We start from the raw sequence: 22,618 nt of genomic DNA on the forward strand, positions 1-22,618 counted from the left end.
CCCTCTACTGGTCAGCGGGATAATACAGGGTCGTAGTAGTGGAAGAAAAAAAAAATGAATCCCGTTTTCAGCCCGTCGCTTCACAAGCAAAGGCACCAGTTTGTCATGGATTTTGTCACAAAACACAAACCTAAAAAGGTATTTACTGTATAACTTAAGCAAAAGTTCAACACTTTAGCTTCTAAGCCGACGTTTGCTAGCAGCAGCAGCAGCTCCTCGCTAACTTGCAGTTAGCCACGCTGAGCTTCGCTGAATTGATCTGTTTCAGGTCCATTCATGGTCCTGTTATGTGTTGTGTCGCTTCTTCCTGCACCCAGGTAGCTGACATGGGCTGCGGCGAGTGTAAGCTCCTGAAGCAGCTCAAGTTTCAGCGGAACATCGAGCTGCTGGTCGGCGTGGACGTCAATGGCGCAAAAATCAAGAAGGAGATGTGAGTTGAAGAAAGCGCGTTGCACGGTGATCAGCTTACAGTCTGTCCACAAGCAAACTTAAATGTTACTTCTAATATGTTGTTGCTCTGGCGTTTTAAATTTTTTTAGATGACAGGGAATGGCGGGTGGCTGTATTTTAAAGCACAATGGTGATATTTATTATAAATTAAAACCAACCGTGCATGTCCACGCTCATCCATCAGGGCAACTTGGAGGCATCAGGTGACCTAACAGTGTTTTTTGGTCTGTGGGAGGAAGCAGGGGTACCTGGGGAGTAGGGCTGCACGATTAATCGCATTTGCAATATAATCGCAATTAAAAAAAACACAATTTCCAAATTGCAGAGGTCTGCAATTTTTGGCTTAGTTAATCAGGTAGGTGTCAGTAACATGTTTACCTCCACGTGGAAGGGAAGACAGGTGCAGCAGTGAGATCATCTGATTTTATTACTTGTTTTAGAGTTTATATAATTATACTTTTACCAGAAACTTTCAGGAATCTCACCGTAGCATTAAGTTCTGGCCAATCAGTTTAATACATAGACTTGCTTGTTGGTTGCACTTTGTGTTCAACAAGGTTTGAATAATGTTCTGTTTGTTTACAAACATCTTTATCTAGAGGCCATTTTTGATGCTTGTGTTTAATGCAGAGAATAGTCATATTCAAAAGGCAATTTTGGTTGAAATATATCCTAGGCAGAACGCAATCATTTCAGCTCCGAGTTTTAGCACCTAATCTGCAGAGCGATGAAACAGATTGATTTGTTGTTTGTATATGTTTAAAAAAGACATGATGAATTAAACTGAAAAAAATAATTGCATTAAATCGCAATATTTGGATTATTTTCCAAAATTGTTCAGCCCTACTGGGGGGAAAGAACCAAAGCATGCATAGGGAGAACATGCAAACCCCATGCAGAAAGAGCCCAGACTGGAATTTGAACCCAGGACCTTCTTGCTGAAATATTGTGCATCAGCTGTATTCCTTTAAATGGAAAGTCAAAAGTTAAGTAATAAGCCAGAGGAACACACGGTCATTCCCAAACTGTGGTCTGGATCCACTGGACCGGATCCTGTTAGCCAAAACTTCTGCATCTGCATAGTTTAGGATTCTGGGGAACTCTAATTGGGACACTTGGCATCGTTGTACTGCCATCCAACGTAATAACATGATTAGTTTAAGAGCTCCTGGGTCTCTGGGACCTGACTTGTTCCTTGCTATTAAATTTCAAGTTAGGAAACTAATTGTCAACCACATCTCTAGAACTGCTATATCTGTCTGCAATTTCCATTATTAGTATTTGGAGGGGTTTGTTTGGATACAGTTTCAATTCAGTTTATTTATGTCGAGCCAATTCACAGGAAGTATTGTCTCAATGCAAAAAAAAAAAAAAAAAAGTCAATCCAATTATGCGGGCAGATTCAGAATCAGTGACATATATTTATATGATCCTAGTTATCAAACAATGATTTCATTAGTATAGCCAGGGAGTAAAAACAAAAAAAGAACTGCTTCCATCCCAGAGCCTTGTGGGCGGGATGCCATGATGAACCGTAGTAGGTTTAGACGACACTGTAAACTGGTACGTAATAGAACTTAAGTTTGACACGAATCATTTTAAAGCTGTAACTTTGACGTTTTTCAAGTTCTGAATAAAGATGTTTTGAACTAATGCAGCACTGAGATCCAACTGAATAAGCACAGAAATAATGTTTCTGTGCTGCACCCTGATTTGAAAAAGAAACAAAATTCTTCATATAAACAATAGGACTGTGCATAAAAATCGATACAAAGATTAAAATCAATGTTTTTAAAAACAATTTAATATCGATATTCTGGCTATTCAATGTCAATATACCTCCCAGCCCCTAGGGGGCGTTACTACAGCGCACCATTACAGCGAGGAAGTGCAAGTGAGACGAATTTGTGGAACGGCCGACAGGATTTTAGAAGAGCCTTCATCCCTAAAATCAGACATTTGGACACATTTTTGGTTTCTGTGATACGTTAAATGGACTTTATTTTCCTGTTAGTATATCAGTGTTCAATAAATTGAACATAAACATAATATTTGGCTGGTTTTGTTGACTGAATGACTTTGAGAATTCATTTGAAAGTTATAAATATCGATATTGGAGTCAAATCAAATCAAGCTGAGCTTGATGGAGAATCATATCGAATCGGCTCATCCTAGATGATACCCAGCCCTAATAAACACAATTTCTTTTGCTTTTTCTGTTGCATTATTCAATTTAGGATTGCCATAATGTAACATTAAACATGTCAGAGTTGTGTTTTGTGTTCAGCTTTGCTTTGTTCATCCCTTCAGGTATGGATTAGCTCCTCTGTCGACTGACTATCTGCAGCCTACGTATGAGCAGCTGCACATTGAGCTCTACCAGGGCTCAGTCACACAAAGGGATGCTCGCCTCCGAGGATTCGATTTGGTGGCCAGCATAGAACTGTGAGCTACAAGTTACCCGTTACGTCATTTTAGTTATGTCTCTTTTTAAACGTGCTCTATTGTAATGCAGGTTTTTGCGTGTGTGTTTGCAGCATAGAGCACCTCCCTCTTACTGATGTGGAGCACTTCTCCTCTGTGCTTTTTGGATACATGAGCCCAGCAAGCGTCATCGTCAGCACCCCTAACTCTGAGTTCAACAAGCTTCTGCCTGGGCTGACTGGGTTCAGAAACAGTGACCACAAGTTTGAGTGGAACAGATCCGAGTTCAGATCCTGGTACAGTACCCTGGAAAAAATGTTTCTAATTTTGGCGATATTCCTGAGGTGAAAAAAAGGAAACTCTGGAAACCTGTTTAATATGGGATTTATATGAGATGTCTTGGTCAAAAATGACACCAACAATTTTTCTTTATTACTAGAGGCCAATTTAATGTCATCCAGATTAAGAAGTAATTTTTTCAAGGACTAGAGAAGTTGATCTACAGAAAATTTCAACTCATCCAGGTTTTAATGTCATCAAGACATCCTGCAGTCAAAGTAATTCATTGGATTCATCGGGATTTATGGATAAATATAGCTGAGTGTCATCAGCATAACAGTGGAAATTAATTACATTCTGTCTGATAATTTTGCCAATCGGAAGCATATATATAGTAAAGAGAATTGGTCCAAGGACTGAACCCTGTGGTACTCCACAAGTGACCCTAGAGTTTGAAGATTTATTATTAACATGAACAAACTGGAATCGACAGATAATATTTAAATCAACCTAATGCTTTCCCCTTAATCCCTATAGTATGCTCAAGTCTTTCTAGGAGAATATTGTGATCAATTGTATCAAATGCAGCTTCTCTTGGATACATAGCCTGCCTTTATAGCAATAACCTGTTGTGGTCTACCTCCCCCCATCCTTTTTTATTTGTGTTGTGAATGCTCTTCTAAATTTTTTGGTTTCATTAATCTCTAAAATGCACAGAAACAAATGCTTAGTTTGTGAAATGACATTTTTAAATGTGTTCTAATCTTTGATGTTGTGCTGGGTCCGCTCTAGAGGCATGTGCTGTTTATACGTCAGTATTCAGAACGTTTTGGGCGGTATACCTTATTAATTATTTAGTAGTTTTCTTCGTTTGTCACATTTTTATGTTTTAAAACGACAGGAGAAGGCAACCGTTGGCCGTTCCTGTTAAAAGGTTGTGACATTCATGTGAAGACAGCAACTTTTCCCCTTGTCATGTTCATTTTGCACCCTGCAGGGCTCTCAAGGTGTGCTGGGATTATGGCTACGAAGTGGAGTTCACTGGTGTTGGAGAAGCGCCACATAACCAGCGAGAAAGCGTCGGCTTTTGCACGCAGATCGGTGTGTTTCATCGTGTCCAGGGCAGCGATCTTTGCAACAGGTTACATGGCAGCGAAGTGGAGGAAGTGTTTTCATACACGCTGGTGAGTGTATTTCTATAAAAAGAGCTGCTTCTTCCACGCATCGCAGCTCTATTTGCGTACGGTATGCAGCATAGTTGAATAAAAACAGTATTTCTGAGGCAACATCAGTCCATTGAAGACCTGGAGCATTCAGAACCCATATTTGTGCAAAGGTGCATAGCTGTGTGTCTCTGGAGTGAATGACAAAACCATAGATGTAGAGACTTTAGATTAGACTTTAGATTAGACTATAGACAGAAAATTCCTAATATTCTTTCTCTCCCCAGCTTTCTCAGTCCAGAGGTCGTTTTCTACTCCTGTTCTCAGAGAGGATACATTTTTTTCTTTCTAGCTGCCTTCATAATCAAAATCTTCTGCTTGTAATAGTAATAATCATCTTTATTGTCACTGCAACATACATTCCAATGAAATTTGTTCTCTACCTTTAACCCATCCCTGTGGGGAGCAAGCACAATGCTCTAACCACTAGGCCACCACTCCCCCTTAGTTAAAATTGTAGTTCTGGAAACGTGATTATCAAAGTCTGCAGCGGATCCTTGGTAGCCCGTTTCAGTTCAAGTTTTTGTGCTGCAGCGAGCCTCTCAGAGGAATCAGGTCCAGGGCATCTGGCAGCCATTTTTCCTAGAGCCGGCATCTTCACCAATCGCGCGTTGTCCCGCTAGATCGTGGTTCTAATGTTAATAACTTTGTCTTTCAGACATCTCCAGAGCGTCACATTCAACTTTTTAATTTTGCTCTCGTCCTCCACTGCAGAAATCCACAATTCTGTTTGTGGGATTTATTTTTGTGCAACCAGTTCTTTTGTTTTCTCAAAGACATTAAAAATATAATGATATATAAAGGGGAAGAAACTATTGAAATAAAACACTGAACTTTGGAAAAAAGAACATATATATATATATATATATATATATATATATATATATATATATATATATATATATATATATATATATATATATATATATATATATATATAAAAATATAAATAAATCTAGCTGCGTAGAGAACTCTGACTGAAGGTTTCTTCTGTCCACCATTTCTCTATCACCTACTCAATCGCCTGCAGTAGCGTCCGGGACAACAGGGCTGCCATGTTGTTGTTTTTTTTACATCCTGAGTCCCAGAGTTTATTAATTTTGTTTGCATCACAGTTCTTCCTTTATCTCCGTTTACTTTCCCATTGCTTGCCATCTCTGCTTCTCAGCTGTAGACCACACACGTTCTAGAAACGCATCAAGATCAGCTATTTTTTTCCCAGTAGTTTAGCAGAGTGGCCATAAAAGCAAGTCCACTTAATTTTTCTACTGCAATATAAAACAATATTTCTCTTACCCCTTCTGGGCTTATAGGTGAGATTTTGGGAGATTTAGTCATTTTTATGTCTTCTTTTGGGTAAACCAATGCTACAGATCCGTCGGATCTCTCGTTCTTAACGAAGGCTCCTGCCGCCGTTTGTGGTTTCTGGGTTTTGATATTTTAATCCGTCACCTTGTCTTTCAGCTGTACTCCATAAATTACCCCACCCTGCAAGACAACAACACTTTGTGCAGAGTCCTAGGGAGTGAGGTGTTGTATTGGGCAGAACAGATGAAAAACAGGTGGATGGCGGAAAAGGCCGGCGTTTCACCACACTGTCAGACTGAACGAGGAGGCGTGGAGGAATCCCAGGAAACAGCAGGTAGATGAACACGTTTGATTGAAACCGTGTCTCTTTTGTTTGTGCAAAACGTTTTTCCTGTCGCCATGTACAGAAAAGGTGGATTGTCGCGGTGGAGGTGAAGAGCAGGAGTGGCTTAGGACCAGCAACCCTGAGCAACAAGAGTCCGGTCCATCCAACAGGTGTGTTTGTTGTTTTTCAGACAATGTTTTACAAATTACCGTGTTTTTCAGACTATAAGGCGCACTTAAAATCCTTAAAACTTTTCAAAAATGATGGCGCGGCTTATATATAATTACCGTTGTTCTTACTGACTGATTTTATGTGGTACAATGCTTTCAAAAGTCTGTTAAAATGTGTAAGTATGACTTTGATTAGCAACGAAGCCGCTCCGCTCAATGGATATTAGGAGCATTACGGTACACTGTGTCAATAGGACCCCTGAGCTGTCTACAAGGATTGATGTCCAACTCAACAAGCTGTTCTTTTGAATAATAGTATTCTGATTAATAACAACAGCTAAATTACTTGTTTTAAATAGTGCTTGTTCACAAAGGTCTTTGTCTCCAGGCCGTTTTGATTGCTTGTGGTTAATGCAGAGAAAAGTCTAAATTAAATTATGATTTACATCACAGGACTCGATCTTGGGCACCACAGATGGATCTTGTAGTAATGGATGATTTCTCCTGGTTGCATTCATCGACTGTTGTTCATTTAGATACGTCCGCGTACCTCTGGCTGTGCTGTGGGCCTGCTGTCCGAAAATCGCTGAGCTGAGTGGAAGTCTCAGAAATCTCCGACATCTGCTGACGGATGAGCCTCGAGTTCAACTCACTCAGGATGGCTCTTCTCTACTTGTTAAATGTGAAGAACAAGGTACCGTCTCACTACTCCTCAATGTTGTCATTGCTACAGAGGCTTTATTGTGTTTAAAATACGAATTTATGTTAAAAACCAAACTTTCAGTTCCACTGAAAAGTTAGAAGCACATTTTTAAAGAGAGAAATATGACGTTAGGGCCTCCGCAATCATTGAGTAGACAGATTTAACGGTGAGTGACGGCCTTCACCAGACAGAGTAGGACATAAACTGTTAAAGAAACGGGCTGATCGGTGCTTTATCCAGGCCTGTTATTGGACACTTAAGTGGGGGCGCACAAAGTATCGCTAATATTAGACATAGACTTAGAGACTTAGAGAATGCGTACAAAACAAAATTTCGTTGCATACAGCTTGTAAATTGAAGTAAATTTACAGTATAAGGTGCAGCAGTGATTTAAAAGTAAACAATTGAAATGTAAACAATGCAGGAGAAAGTCACAGTGAACAGGTGAGTATTTTTAAAACCATTTGTATGTACAGAATTGATTGTGCAAGAGTGCATTTAGAAACTAAGAGTTCGGCAGCATTTGTAATGCTAGATGGAGATGCAATGATGCAAAATGTCCAAATATGCGAATGTCGTGCAGAGTTTCTAGGTTATACTTCAGCAGTTCAACAGTCTGATGGCAACAGGGAAAAAGCTTTTGCAGAACCTGGTGGACCTGCAGCGAATGCTGCGGAACCTCTTCCCAGAGGGCAGCAGGGAGAACAGTCCATGGTGGGGGTGTGAGGGGTCCCTGATGATGTTACGGGCTCGGGACACACAGCGCTGAGATGAAATGTCTTTTATGGAGGGAAGAGGAGCCCCGATGATCCCTTCTGCTGTCCTCACCACTCTCCTCACGTTCTTCCAGTCGGAAGCACTGCAGCCTCCACACCACACAGAGAGACAGCTGGTCAGAATGCTCTCTATGGTGCTTCTGTAGAAAGTCGTGAGGATGGGCGGGGGCAGGTGGGCTCTCCTCATCCTCCGCAGGAAGTACAGGCGCTTCTGTGCCTTCTTCACCAGTGACGTGGTGTTCACAGACCAGCTGAGGTTGTCCGTGATGTGCATCCCCAGGAATTTGGTGCTGCTGACCACCTCCACAGCTGAGCTGTTGATGAGCAGTGGAGCGTGGGGCGGTCGGTTCTTCCTGAAGTCAACCATGATCTCCTTCGTCTTCTCCACGTAGATGTATCCAGAACGAGGTTTACAATTTGTCCAATTCTTTGTGTCAAGCAACACCAGAATCAGACCCATTGAGAGACGTGTTGACCATGGGACTGCTGCTCTGTGGCTAGACGTAGTGTTTTTAGATCAAAATCAATTGTGAATCAATGTTCTAGAGGCTGAATGAAGAGGCAAAGGATGGAAGTTTTTTATCAAGTCCAACGGGGGGTGGGGGTGGTAGAAATGGGCTGGGAAAATGACTGATTTTGGAAAGTTATTTAAAAAAATCGGTGGCGATGTTGAATTCGATTACACAGTAAAACAGAGAGTAAAACCTAAAACAATGACACTTTAAAAGTGGTAGTTTTGTGATTTAAAGAACATTGGAGTTTATTTTATTATGTTTTACTGCAGTTGGCTTTATTTTGTTCAACAGTTTAGGAACCATTGACCTAAGTCATGGACAATAGGAAATACGTTTATTTTAAAAATACTTTTATCGCTCTGATGCAGCAACTAAATTTTCTGCAGAAACACGATTTTGCATTTTCCTTAGCTGTAAGGCATAATCCTCAACAATAAGAGATCTATATGGAATCTAGGAGTTGGCCAGCAGATGTCGCTACTGTGATTTCTTTTCATCACTGAAGCTCAGAACATGTTAACCACCTTAATCTAAGTCTGTTTCATCGTCTCGATTCCTTTGGCTGCATGTGCTTGGCCCATATATGCAGTCATTGATGATGTTTTTAATTAAAAACAACTGAGTTCCCATTTCTCCCTTAATTTTGTTTTCTGAACCAGAACTGGTGGACAGTGATTTGGAGAACAGTGAAGGTCCACTATCTGCACCATGTTTTGTTGGAGCTGAACTGGAGGAAGACTGGGAACCAAATGTTTGATTTGGAAAAAGCTGCTTTGTTTTGTTCAAATGTACTTATAGGGAATGATTAAAACCAGGAAATGGCGTTTGTTGCCGTTAGGCAAAACGGTTTGATATCGCTCCAGGAATTTGATTTATCACATTATTTTGGCTGGTCAATGGGGAATAAAAAAAATAAAAATAAACCCAACAATTATCGGTCGTTATTTCGCCCCCTTTTAAAAAAAAAAAAAAAGTCTCACAGGATCCAGGCACGCTCAACGTTTTAAACTGTTTTATTCAACAGTGTTGGGGAGACACTTTGCCATTCAGTACAATCATCAGGGAAGCAGTTGTTGGTCAAAAGAAAACGTCTGTAACAGAGAACACCCGACAGTGTCAGAACATCACAGAACATCACTTTACGAGAAATTAGTTTACAGTCTTTAATTGGACAACAGCTTCACAGAAGAGAAAAAAGCAACCATGTTTGTAACATGTTAGGTACCAAGATGAACACACCTGTGTGACACAGGTAAAAAAAAAAACATTTTATTTCCAACAAAAAGACAAAAAAAACAAAACAAATTCTGACCAAGACATCTGGTAGCCAGAGGTTATACATTTAATACTAAATAGTTCATTAAAAAGACACTTTATTTTCAGACAACGTTTATTCAAAATGTCACATCGGCAACAAAGAATAAAAAGACGGTGATATCTTTAAAAAACAAAAAAAAAACAAAAACAAACATTTGGCTTCAAATCAAAAACAATTAAAAATTATTAATTACTTCATACAACACAACCCAGAGATCTGCATCTTATGAGAACAAAATGGCGTCTTGGATGATAAACGAGTAAACAAAATGATTCCATGACAACGGAACGACGCAAAACGAGGAGGATGTTAAAATGTGCTCAGCTTTGACAGATGTTGACAAAGCGGTGTAGATTAATCATGCGCGTGATAAAAAGGACAGATAAAAACACCAAAGGCTGGAGCGGATATGACTTCTTTTATTCAACCGTTTACGATCGCTCCTGGTGAGATCCAGCAGAGCTTGTCGACGCGTTAATCACCCGAACAATCGGACCACTGAGCACCGGTCCAGGCCCCTTTTGCTGTTGTCTCTGGTTCAGGACGGACTGGGACAGCTGGAGTCCAGGATCTGGGACACACATCTGTGTCTTAACTCCCCGATTCCACAACCTCCGATCCACACCGTGAGTCCGTGAGAAGCAACGCCGACTGCAGCCGCGGTCACTCAGTCTTGCTCTGAGCTCCTTGGAGCCCGAGAGGTACGACTTCACGCCATGAATAAAGGGACACAAAGGAACCGGAAACAAAACCAAAACGTTCTCTGTGTATTTTTACTTCCATCAAGTTATGGGTGGGTAGACTGGCCACCAGAAACTTATATGTTTTTATATTTAAAATAATTAAATTGTGTTTTAACTTGCGTTAATAGACATTTCAACCCACACTTCACCATTTTAATCTCAGTAGAAGATTGTGGGCTGGTCCGACGGACCGGGACGGAGCAGAAAATACACTTGTTCCGTATTTTGAAGGTGAAGGACAGAGAGGTAGTCCGCTGACAATCCGAGAAGTCACGGAGAACATGGAACCGTTCTCATTCATTAAAATAACAACGCAGTTGCTCTGTCGGACGTACGTGAACGGAGCGGTCACGTAGGATGTGGAATTTGGGGGTAAAGCCGTCTCCCCAGTGTGGGTCTGCCCATTGCACCTCTACAGTTTTTCCTTCCACTCAACTTTCCATATAAAATGCTCTAATGCAACACTGAAGAGCCAGCGTCTTTCACATCTTTTATGGCTTACCCAGCTGGTCGAGGGTGTCAGTCACTGACTGCTGGACAACTGTCAAGTTAGCCGTCTTCACAGTGGCTTTAGAGACAATCGCACGCGTTTAAAAATCCCGTTTGCTGTTTTGGAGAATACTTCTGTTATATGAGAATCATAATTTTGGGTTTTCATTAGCTGTAGACACGTGAAACATCTTACTGTGTGTGTAATGACTAAAATGGGGTTTCACTTTGTGGATAATCACATTTCTTAAGCTGTACCTGTTTGCAAATAAATGCAAGTGACATTGAGCGCTTTTCCTCTTGGCAGTGGATCACTTAACTATTTATATATATATATATATATATATATATATTTATATTTTTGCTGTTCAGTCTGTTCAGAAACAAACTGGAGTATATGCATCCGATTTTCAAGCGTCAAACAGGTAATCAAACACGAACTCTCATTTGTTGACTGACGTAATTTCTCCGCTCTGAAGGCCAGCGTGGATAAATGCAGCGCAGCTATGAAGCGAAGATACACGTCCGTGCAACTAAAACAGAAATGAGACCACTTAGTGCAGAAACAATAGCTTTTTTTCTTGCCTAAGCTATTCATTCTCACAGCGTCTCGCTACAACTTCCTTTAGTGATTCAAGTGGGAAAGTGTAATTAAAGAGCTGCTAATTAGGGCTAATTGGGAAGTAAATTAGGCTCTTCAACTTCTGACCGGGGGTTTTATGCCTATAAAAGTTGGCTAAATATCAAGTAGACGCGCATATATATATATATATATATTTTTTTTTTTTCTTAAAAAGAATACAGTTTAATAAAATAAATCAAGTTAAGCTCTTGTTTTGGATTGCCAGTTTCAACATAGCGCTACTTGCAGTCCCTTCATTCAACATTGGAGGAGTACAGCTACTACCAATAAAAGTGGCCTCGCACACAATCACCCACTCAGTCTGCATTCACACAGAAAATAGCTTACATCCTTTGTTTCTGTAGTAAAATATTCTCACCCGGAAAGCGCGGTTATCAGCTGCTTGGCCGCTTCTAGGCAAAGTCTCAAGAGAACCTCCTGTTTTTTGGAAGGACGTCCAAAGCGAGCAAAGACTAAAGGAATGTATCGAAAACACTTCGTTTTTAGTTCGCTTTAAAAGGTGCGCACACAGATCTCAGACTCCGGTCGTTACCAGAATAAAAACCACATTTGAGTTCGGCTTTAAAATGCATTTACACGTCTACCTGCACCTGGAGTGAAAGGATTCAGGGAACAAATCAAATCTAACAGTAAATGCATCATTATTATTATTTTTTTTTTTTACACCCCAATCTTTTGGAGTCACTCGGTAAACAATGATTTTAATTTCTTAATCTACAGCTGTGCGTGTTCACACCCGAGGCGACGTCTCGCCACTACGTGCTCCTGAATATATCCGAGGGATTACTGTATGTAACGTGGCACAAATAAACACAGGGGGGCGCTATAGTTATATAGACGGGAATGGGTGATCAGGCTGCGCACAGTGCTGATCAGGGACGCTGATCAGGGACGGGGTGTGTGCGGTGGGAATTAAGAGACGACTGGAAACCGATTCTCATGGCGTGATCGGCTTCGCCGCAGCGCTAACGCTTTATCACCACCTGCTCGTACGCTCCGGCACCGACCCTGAGGAGACACAAACAGAGTCAATTAGCACAATTTGTATCTTTTATTCAAAAATCCTAAAAAGAAAAAGGTTAGAATATACAAAAAAAAAACATAAACCAACAAAAGAAATGCGTATTATGAAACTTTCAGCTTTGTAATGAAAGGAAAATTTAAAAAAAAATGCAATTGTCGATTCATTTCCTCTCTAATGACTGTGCAGGGAAAGCACTATAATTTCCCCCTTGAAGCTCACCTGGTGGGCAGATGATGGCCTCCGAGGGCCGTGCTTCCTCCTGGCCCCACGAACAGACGCAGGCCTTCCTCTGAAGCAGACACAGACGAGGCAACAGTCAGAGCGAGCGGCACCGGCAGCCTCCTGTATAATTCTGGGCATGAGGAGCAGCCAGTTGCTAGGCGATCTAAAAATAATCGCGTATTGACAGCAGCTCTCTTTTCTTAGCTTTGAGCTGAACGAGACCTTGGAAAGAAACACAATGCCGTCCTGGAAGCACAGAGAAACCAAGCGGTGGGGCGACGGCAGAGGATGCGGCTGGTTTAGGGTTAGAAACCAGCCAGCCGTGCTCCAGAATTAGGCTGCAGATTCTCTTTGTGGCAAAATAAAAACGTCACGGTTTGTGTGAAAAGCATTTATTTGCTCACCTTCAGCGCTGGAGTCCAGCAAGCTCGGCGTAAAATCCTGACTCTGTAAAATCTTTTCCACGACGTCGTCGGCGTCCACCCTCGTGTCGTCCATCCTCTTCAGCTGAGACTCGATGGAGTCCTGTTTTATGGGATGTCTGCGGAGGAGAATCACAGGACGCATTTTTTTTTTATTTTTGCGCCTTGGACACAAACTTAAAAACAACAAAAAACGGCACTTGCGTTAGCCGCGAGCTGTGTGACCGCCGACGCGGTTTTAGAAGGCTAGGCCAACGTTATACTAGCATTTTTATTAAGAAAGCCGGAGAAAGTGCCGAATTTTCTTTGGCTGTGTCTCTTTCGCAGCCAAAATGTTCTGGGTTCAAATCCCTGCCAGAGGCCTTTCAGCAAGGTCTCCATGACTTTTAGATTAACTGATCTCTCTAAACCGCCCTTATGTTTGTGCATGGTTGTTAGTCCTGTCCAGGTACGGTCGTTTAGCTAGTTAGCTTCCACCACCGGGAGGATGCGCTTACCGTTTTTTCGGACTGTAAGGCGCACTTAAAATCCTTACATTTTCTCAAAAATGTATGATGCGCCTTATAAATAATTACCGTTGTGCTTACTGACTGATTTTATGTGGTACAATGTGCACAAAAATCTGTTAAAATGCGTAAGTAAGACTTTAGTTAGCAACCAAGCCACTCCGCTCAATGGATATTAGGAGCATTACGGTACCCTGTGTCACTACCTGAGGACCCCTGAACTGTCTACCAGACAGCCTGACTGTAATGTCTAAACTAGAAATGTATTCATGTAAGGCAGCCTGAAGTACGCGCTAGCAATAATAAACCTAGAAAGTTAATACAATATAAAAGTTTATTTTGGCCTTATGTTAGAAACAGGGCAGTGTAGTCCAGCTACTCTGTCCTCTAAGAGACGGATAGAGAGCTGTGGACGTGGAGGAGTGATTTTACACTTGGGAAGATTATTTAATTTACCTTATGATCTGAAAAATATGGTACTTGCGCAAAGAACCGAACATGAAATAATGCCTTTCTGCTGCAGCTAAGGGAAGCTCGCTTGAAAAACTGAACTAACCCCTTAAGATGGACAAAGTGATGCATTAAACATTTTATTGTGTTGGATACACATCCTTACATCCTCCTTATATTTAAAAAAAAACAACAGCATACACTGGTTTGAGAAACTGTTAAAACTCAGGCTACGTCTTTATCAATAGGAAGGGTAATATGTCTGCGTATATAGAATATTTTCCATTCTTATGTAGAACTGGAAATGAAATTCTCAACTTTTCCAGTCTGTTCATGACGATGTGCAAAGAACTCGCTTCCAGGCTTCAGATTCATTTTCTGTAATTTTACTCACAACAGCCTGAATTTTGGCCTTTTAATCTCTCCTGAAACATCTGCATGAGGTTCTAGAGCACTGCGTCCCAAACTTTTCAGCCTGCATCTTGTAAAATTAAAGTTTGGTATTGCTTTTACAAATTAAAAATTATGATATCTTAAGAACACATCAACATCAAATTATTATTAGTATCTGCATTTTGAAACAATTTTGCAAACGTTTTTAGTCACTTTGCCTCATAATATTACAACTTTAATCCTGGGATATTTTGACATTGTTCTGGTAAAATTTTAGATTTATTCTCATCATTTTCACAGCAAAAACAAATTGTATTAGAAAAAAGATGAATTATTGGCCACATAGGAGCACATTTTTTTTATAAAAAAAGAAAAAAAAGGAAGATATTTCGAGATTAATTTAACATATTTGAAAGAAAAAAAAAACTGATGTCGGATTTTTTTTTAATAATTTTCCACAATTAATGAGATTTAATATGTTAAAAGTAAAATATTCTGACAGCTCATGTCATTTGGCGGCCCCCATAGCCCCCCCCCCCCTCTCATGCTGCTTTGCTGAAGACACATTGCAAAAAGAATTAAATAAAATTAACCCCAGCAGGCTGTGGATGTTGAAATATGACCGTATTTTTTGGACTATACATATTTTTTTCCCCCAAAATGAGGCTGATCCTGCAACTTATATTCTGAGAAATATGGTAATTTGTAGTCAACTTTTAAACCCTGGCCCTACAAAAACTACAAACCTGGTCTGTCTGCAGTAACTGGCTTTGGCGGAATGTATCCGGGTTTCTAGTGCTGACGGCAGGCTGTGGTGTAAACCACCTTTCAATAAACAGAAGTTAAAGCAGGCTAGAAACATCACTTTGAGGAAGAAGGCTCCTCCGGCCCTTTAATGGTGTTTCTCAGTCAGATGTGCGTCGTTGAAATGGAAACATTTCAGACCAGTATTAAAAAACAGGATCCGCCGTCTTTAAAAGGCCACATTTCTACACGTGTAACCACTTCTTCTTGAGACGAGCGCCTTTTGATTCCCTGATCATCTTTGGCAGCGCTGCCATTATCACAGCTCCACAGATTAAACCACTTTACTTTGATCTGTGTCTGGAAGCCAGGTCTGAAGCTACGTGTGGTTTTCACGAGCGGACTGAAACCAGACTGCGACTCGTCTGACGCACAACTTCCTGTCACGGTTTCGTGTTGCCGACGCCGTCGCGCAGCAACCAGCCGGTGATTCAGCCTAACATGTGGCAGCGCGCCAATTTAAGGAGGTTGATAAATAAAAATAAAATAAAAAATGGTTGTGGTAAAGATAACCTGGTAGTTAAAGCGGACTTTAGACAATACATAAATCGCTGCTGCATCTTTATCCTGAAAAATAGTGCAATCTACTGGGATTTTTAGAGTGATTTTTTTAAAGCTGTATGCAAACGAAATTTCGTTCTGTACGCACTTTGTGCATACAAAATGACAAAGATATCTATCTATCTATCTATCTATCTATCTATCTATCTATCTATCTATCTATCTATCTATAATAATGGGGTTAAACACGTCCTAAGTGTGAGCGTGACTAACGGCTAGGGCTGGGCGAAGAATCGATTTAATCGATTAATTCGTATTTACAATTCTTTAAGATATCATTTTTGGAAAATCTGGATTTTATTTTGCCAATACACTCATTGGGTTTCCATGAAGAGAACAGCATGTGATGCTGAATATATGTTTAGGCAAAATTATTGTCAAAATATTGTTAAGTGGAAACTTTTTTTTTTTACCATAATACGAGGTACTTCATTTACTTATTTACTTTTTTTTTAAACTTAGTTTGAAGTTCACAAGTGCAGTGAAGCCTGTTCTTAGCTCAATGTGTAATACCACTAGCAGCAAATGTTTTGTTATATTTTCATTGTTTATAATGGCACGGCTGCCATCTTGTTTTACAAGCATGTTTCACAGCTTGTTTTTAGTTGCACTTTGAATTCAGGTCAACTCCCTGACGAAATGCTTGACATAAAAAGCAAGGTTTTAAAATAATTTCTTTAAATTCTTTTTATGAAACAAAAAGGAGGAAAAAAACCAATTAATCGGATTGGGTATGATAAAATCGGAGATTTATTTTTTAATCAATATCGCCCAGCCCTACTAACGGCGTGACATTTTTAAACCCCACAAACACGTGGATGCTCTTTTTGAGAGCGTACATGATGAAACTACGAATGTGCAGCCACTGCTGCGTGGCTCTTAAAGCTCATTCCACTAGTCCATTTGTGTCTTTTTTGGTTTCATCTAACCTTAGTAAAAACAATACTTCCAGTCTTTTCCTCCTCACTGATCTCTACGCTCCTCCACACGTGAACCGGAGATGAACTGACCTGTTGAGCCGCTCGCAGGACGAGGCGCTGCGCACCGGCGTGCCCGGCGCGTTGCTCGCGGCGGCCGCGGGCGCCGGGTGCTCAGGCAGAGCCGGGCAGGGCTTGGACTCGCGCTCCTCGCTGGGTTCCGGGATGCTTCCGATGCCCGTCGAGGCGCTGCCCACAGAGTGGTTCCTCCGGTGGCTGAACTCGGACATGCTGGACGAGCGGGAGTGACCCGTGCTGTAGCCTGAGAGAGGCAGAGCGCAGCAGTGCTTTACCTTTTTCTAAACATTTTCTCCCTAAAAATGTTTGTCACATTCACTAGTGCACCCTGAATAAATCTGCGACAAGTTGATTTATTTAAGTAATTCGTTTTAAAACGTTGACCAACATTTTTTTTTTTTCTGCTAATTTTGATGAATAACACCTTACAGCTAATGAAGCTCCACAATCCTCTTTTCTCTGAGAACTAGCAGGAGTGCTTTGTGGGAGCGTGCCAAAGGAAAGTTGAGTGGAAGGAAAAAAACTGCAGCGTTGAGAGGATTGTGCACTGCAAAAATAGAACTCAAAATAATAAATTTCTTGAAATTAGATAATTTTTCCTTGATTTGTGCAAGTAAATAAGATTATTTGCCAATGGAATAAGATTTTTGCACTTAAAATAGGCACAATTCATCTCCATCATCTTATTTCAAGTGAAGTATATCTAATTATCTTATTTTAGGGGTAAAAATACTAATTCCATTGGCAAATAATCTTATTTACCTGCTCAAATCAAGGACTAATACATTCATTTCAAGAAAATGTTACTTATTTTTAGTTCTCTTTTTGCAGTGTGAAGCAAAGCCCAAGGTCCAGATTACCAGCTTCCTGTCATCAAGTGGTGATAATCCGCCTGCCGCTGCTTTTATTTTGCTCCCTGCAGCTCTGATCTGATTCCACATTTCATTTTGGAGAGTAACCGGTGGAAGTTCACTACCCACCAGGTCCCAGGTAAATTAATGAAGGTAAACAGCATAAACCGACCCGTCTCCCTCCTTTTACTGCTGGTTGTTCTGTTTCTACAAGTATCAGGATCTTGGTTATCCTTTGAATAACTGGCTGTTCACACACAAAGCCTCCCGCTTAATTTTCCTGTGGCAGAAACTATGGCGGCGTGTCTCACCTGGGCTAAGGAGACAAAACACTGAGGTCTTCTCTGACCAAAACGAAAATGTTATATCAGAAGGAAATTAAGGTTCCAGATTCCTGACTGGCCAGAAAACGGGCGTGACCTCAACACCCACAGGGACGCTCGGGAGTACCGTCAGGAGGAACAAGAGAGACATCCAGAGGTAGCGATACAGAAGCGCTGGAGGCTGATGCTAAAGCAACCTGGGCCTGTTTAACATGTCGGCGGCGTCGCCTCTGTCCCGCGTCACATCGATGCTGCAGTAATTCGTGCAGAAGGAGCCCAGACCAGCACGAGGGATTGCTGCAAAGACAGTGACCCTCGTTTCCTGAGCTAGAAACATAAACTAAACCTGGGCTTAAACTGGCTGTGAACCCGTCTATTATGATGAGGTAAATCTCCGTATATAACTGGACCTGTTTGTCTTAAAAAGTGCTTTGAGATAGGGCTGGGCGATAAATCGATTTAATCGATTAATTCGAATTTACAATTCTTTAAGATTTCATTTTTGGAAAATCTGGATTTTATTTTGCCAATACACTCATTGGGTTTCCATGAAGAGAACAGCATGTGATGCTGAATATATGTTTAGGCAAATATATTGTCAAAATATTGTTAAGTAGAAACTTTTTTTTACCATAATACAAGGTACTTCATTTACTACTTTTTTTTTTTTTTACTTAGTTTGAAGTTCACAAGTGCAGTGAAGCCTGTTCTTAGCTCAATGTGTAATACCACTAGCAGCAAATGTTTTATTATATTTTCATTGTTTATAATGGCACGGCTGCCATCGTGTTTTACAAGCATGTTTCACAGCTTGTTTTTAGTTGTACTTTGAATTCAGGTCAACTCCCTGACGAAATGCTTGACATAAAAAGCAAGGTTTTAAAATAATTTCTTTAATTTCTTTTTATGAAACAAAAAGGAGGAAAAAAATCGATTAATCGGATTTGGTATGATAAAATTGGAGATTTATTTTTTAATCCATATCGCCCAGCCCTACTTTGAGATGACATTTGTTGTAAATCGGTGCCAATATAAATAAACTGTTTGCTGTACACTGATATTCACTCATTATAATACAGATTTGTTGTTGCTGTTATTTTATTCGTTTAGCTTGTTGATGTTTTTTTTATGCATAAATATACATGCCTGAGCAATTAAAAATTTTTTTTTTAAAGAAAATCACTGGACACATCAACTTCATTGTATTAACTAATAGCTGTGGAGTATTTTCCTTGTTTTGCATATTTGCCCTTACTGCACACTGGCTCATCAGGCCTCTGTTTGCTGCGGGTACACCTAAACTTCCTCATTGTGGGACGATGAAGCACATTTCTTATCTATTTCTATGTAATATTCCTCTCTCTGAGAAATGGGTTTAGTGTTTTCATTAGCTGTGAGCCATAACCATCACAATCAACGGATACATTTCACAGCAGAGTGACGTCATGAATTTATTTCAGACGTTCCCTGTTTTGTTTAAACTCAAAAATCTAAACCTTTTGCCGCAATCTTGTAAATTGCTGATTTGGTGACACTTCTGAAGTGGCAGATAAAAGTGACACTTTTGCAACAGAAACTCCTGCAGGAAGTCGGTTAGATGCAAATGAGATCTGAGGGCATCAGACGGCTCGCGTGGAAGACATGACTTCCTGCAAGCCGACGTGAGGCTTGAATAAACCTTATAAAGAGCCGCAGCAGGCCGGAAGAAAAGGAACGTTTCAGGCCTTCACGAGGGAGCCATCACGGCTGGTCTCTGCGCATCTCCACTTCCTCTAATCATTTATTAGTGTCATTTGATCTGCCTGCCATGGGAACTGGAGCCGGCCGCTTTAAAGAGGAACCGCGGAGTGCCCCCCTGGGAACTGATCTGGTTGCCTCCATCCTCCTAGAACTGAAGGTTGCCATCGGTTTTTTACCTGCGACGCTGAACGACAGGAGATGAAAGAGGAGACGTTCCAGTTTCTAGAACGTGCGATCTCTCTACCTGAGAGTTTGGACTGCTGGCTGGCGTAGCTGGATGTTCGCGAGTGGCCACAGCCCCCCAGATCGTCTGACATGACGGGACACTTCCCGTCTCGGCTTTCAGCTGGAGGAGAGAGGACAGAGCAGAGGGTTTGAACGGAAAGCTTCACAACGAATGAAACGGCAGCAGCGACAAATCCTGACATTTATTTATTTATATATACATATATATACACATGTATACATATACATGTATACACACACATACACACATATATATATATATATATATATATATATATATATATATATATATATATATATATATACACACAGACAGCTCATCTTCATCCTCAGGCCGCCATCATCACAGTGTTAGCCCAGACCTCAGCTGAAAAAACGTGTAAACGGCGAAGAATGCGGAGCAACTCACTATTATTAACGGCACTGATTTGTGCACTAGCATAAATCTCACACTGAACATTTTTTAGAAGGCGGTAGCTTAGATATTGAGCACATATTATCCAGGGAATGAGAAAAACTCCAAGTTTAGAAGAATAAAATGTGTTTATAAAATCTAAGGTGCAGCGAAAAAAAAGGCACATCGTTTTTAATTTTATTTTAGTTTTTTTCCTTAGTTACCAATGAAATAATAATAATATGATGAGACACAGAGGCCCATTTCTTTGGCTATTGGTCAGTAGCCCTGACGAGGAAACGTGTTTATTTTGCCTCCACAGTGAGCACAAAGTTAAGGGATGTATAAAAAAATAATAAGCTAGAATAGACTTAATTATAATGTCTAGTTCCTCTTAAGGCAATCAGTCATAAATACATTAATAAAATAACAAATACAAGATAAAATCCATCCGAGTGTAAGTAAATAAAAACATAAAAAAATAATCCTATAGGCTTTGTTGCATTTCTCTCTTTGAGCAATATAAACATTTTTTTTTATTATTTCACAATGTGGACTATACTGTATGTTTACAACTCTTCTCTATTTTTGACATTATTTTATATTTTCTTATACATTTGTTTCTTTACTACTTTTTTTAGGGTTAGTTTTGTTGCAATTTTGCAAATTCCATGATGCAGCCGTGTTTCTGCACATCATTTGCGATGAATTTTCCCCCAGATTAAAGATTTATTTGGGCACAGCGCCCTGCAGACGCTGCATCTCTCCGAGGGAGTCGTCTTTTCTCCACTGCTATTATTCTACTGTTGCTGTTCTGACCGTCCAGATACGTTCACATTCAGAGGTTCTCTCTCCTCCTTATTTGACCAGCGCCTCCTTTCTGGCCACAAGAACTGCAGGCGCTGATTGATGTGAGTTTGCGCCTGACTTTCAGAGGCAGTAATTAGTAATTGCTGTTTAATTTCATACGAACCCTTAATATTTAAAAAATTCAACTGTCCATTCTGGACTGATGCGGCACGCCCACCCACCAGCACATCAAACGGAGAATAAGCAGCGATGCTTAAATAAAGCCTCGTTATTAGACCGTCCCATAATGCGCACATGCCGATGCAGACCCCCCCCCCCCACACACACACACAAACCTGACCGTACAGAAATGCGCACGCTTCTATTTTTAACCATGTCAAAGCCCCACAGGTCAGAACAGATTGTAGTTAATCTAAAAGAGCTTGTTTGAATTATACATGAAAGAGCTCTTCTGTACGCAAGCATTCAGCGTTGCAACATGTTCACACATGAAGGCCCACAGAGCAAAAGGGGAGACGGATGATGTAAAAGGAGAAGGAATGAGGGATAAAAAAGCTAATTATTAATGCATAAAGCTGCAGAAACACCCCTCAAATAAAAAAAAAACAACAAATACTTAGATGCTTTCAAAAAACAAAAAATGAAATCCTGACACATTTGAAGTAAGACCGCTCACGTTTGAGGCCTTATAGATATTTATAAAGCTTTAATAATACACACAGGCAGAGGTTGGGGATTACACGAACAGCCGTGAATACAACTAGATTTCTCTTGGCTTTAAAGCGGCTCAACGGCTTTTACTGAAGAAAGTTTGGAACGGGGGGAAAAAAAAAAACGTGAAATTTTAAGCTTAGCTAAAATCTGTTTAAGTTATGGATTTATTAATCACTGTTTTAGGTAATATGTGAATGTGGAGCAGCAGAGCGGGATGAACGGACCGACCGGCCTCACCAGATGGTCCGCTGCACAGAAGCGTCGGGCTCAGCTGCTGTGAGAAAACGCTCTGCCGCTGCGGCTAATGACTGCAGGGGAATCCGTGGATTATCGGTGCACACAGCGCGCTTATTTACTCATTTGCTGACACGGTTTCGTGTCAGGTTGCTCTGAGAAGCAGATCACGGGCAGAATTAGGAGCCGGCCGGGGCCGTGTGTGCTTAGGTGACCTGTGACTGAGTGACTTAAACTGACCAAACGTGGGTTTCTGGATGCCCTGCGTGAGCAGAGACTTAAGTACTTACGTCTTCTATCTGCATGAGGTGGCAGAGCAAGCAGCCGGCTGATGTGTCCATAAGACATCAGCAGTTACACATGTTCTCACTCTGAAACCGCAAACTCCAAGCCACCGACGTAAAGCTGCAGGTAATTGTGAAGTGGAAGAAAAAAGCTGCATACTCTTAAACGTCTTTTACAAACACTTAAAATGGAGAGAGAAGTTTGCTGCATTTATTGTGGTCTGCAGCTAAAGCTGGAAAACCCTTCGCTTCTCAGTCGGCTTTGCACAGACTAGGGCT

At 40.7% G+C, this 22,618-nt stretch overlaps 2 protein-coding genes across 2 annotated transcripts in view; one reads left to right on the forward strand and one right to left on the reverse strand.

The window, feature by feature from the left end:
* On the forward strand, positions 1-9,784 carry henmt1 (HEN methyltransferase 1). The gene is made up of 9 exons (XM_021324296.2): positions 1-138; positions 318-430; positions 2,761-2,895; positions 2,988-3,170; positions 4,151-4,337; positions 5,841-6,018; positions 6,092-6,179; positions 6,716-6,873; positions 8,833-9,784. Exons 1-9 carry the CDS (start codon positions 55-57, stop codon positions 8,928-8,930), a joined length of 1,224 nt encoding a protein of 407 aa, XP_021179971.2. The 5' UTR covers positions 1-54; the 3' UTR covers positions 8,931-9,784.
* fam102bb (family with sequence similarity 102 member Bb) overlaps positions 9,171-22,618 on the reverse strand; it is a 27,230-nt gene continuing 13,782 nt past the window's right edge. Inside the window, exons 7-11 of the mRNA XM_036140850.1 lie at positions 19,902-20,003; positions 16,759-16,987; positions 13,017-13,153; positions 12,610-12,679; positions 9,171-12,374 (exon numbers count right to left, since the gene is read on the reverse strand). Of these exons, the coding sequence (XP_035996743.1) occupies positions 12,332-12,374; positions 12,610-12,679; positions 13,017-13,153; positions 16,759-16,987; positions 19,902-20,003 (581 nt within the window). The 3' untranslated portion in view covers positions 9,171-12,331. The remainder of the gene's footprint in view (positions 12,375-12,609; positions 12,680-13,016; positions 13,154-16,758; positions 16,988-19,901; positions 20,004-22,618) is intronic.

Source organism: Fundulus heteroclitus, chromosome 9 (assembly GCF_011125445.2).
Source record: "Fundulus heteroclitus isolate FHET01 chromosome 9, MU-UCD_Fhet_4.1, whole genome shotgun sequence".
NCBI classification, from domain to species: domain Eukaryota; kingdom Metazoa; phylum Chordata; class Actinopteri; order Cyprinodontiformes; family Fundulidae; genus Fundulus; species Fundulus heteroclitus.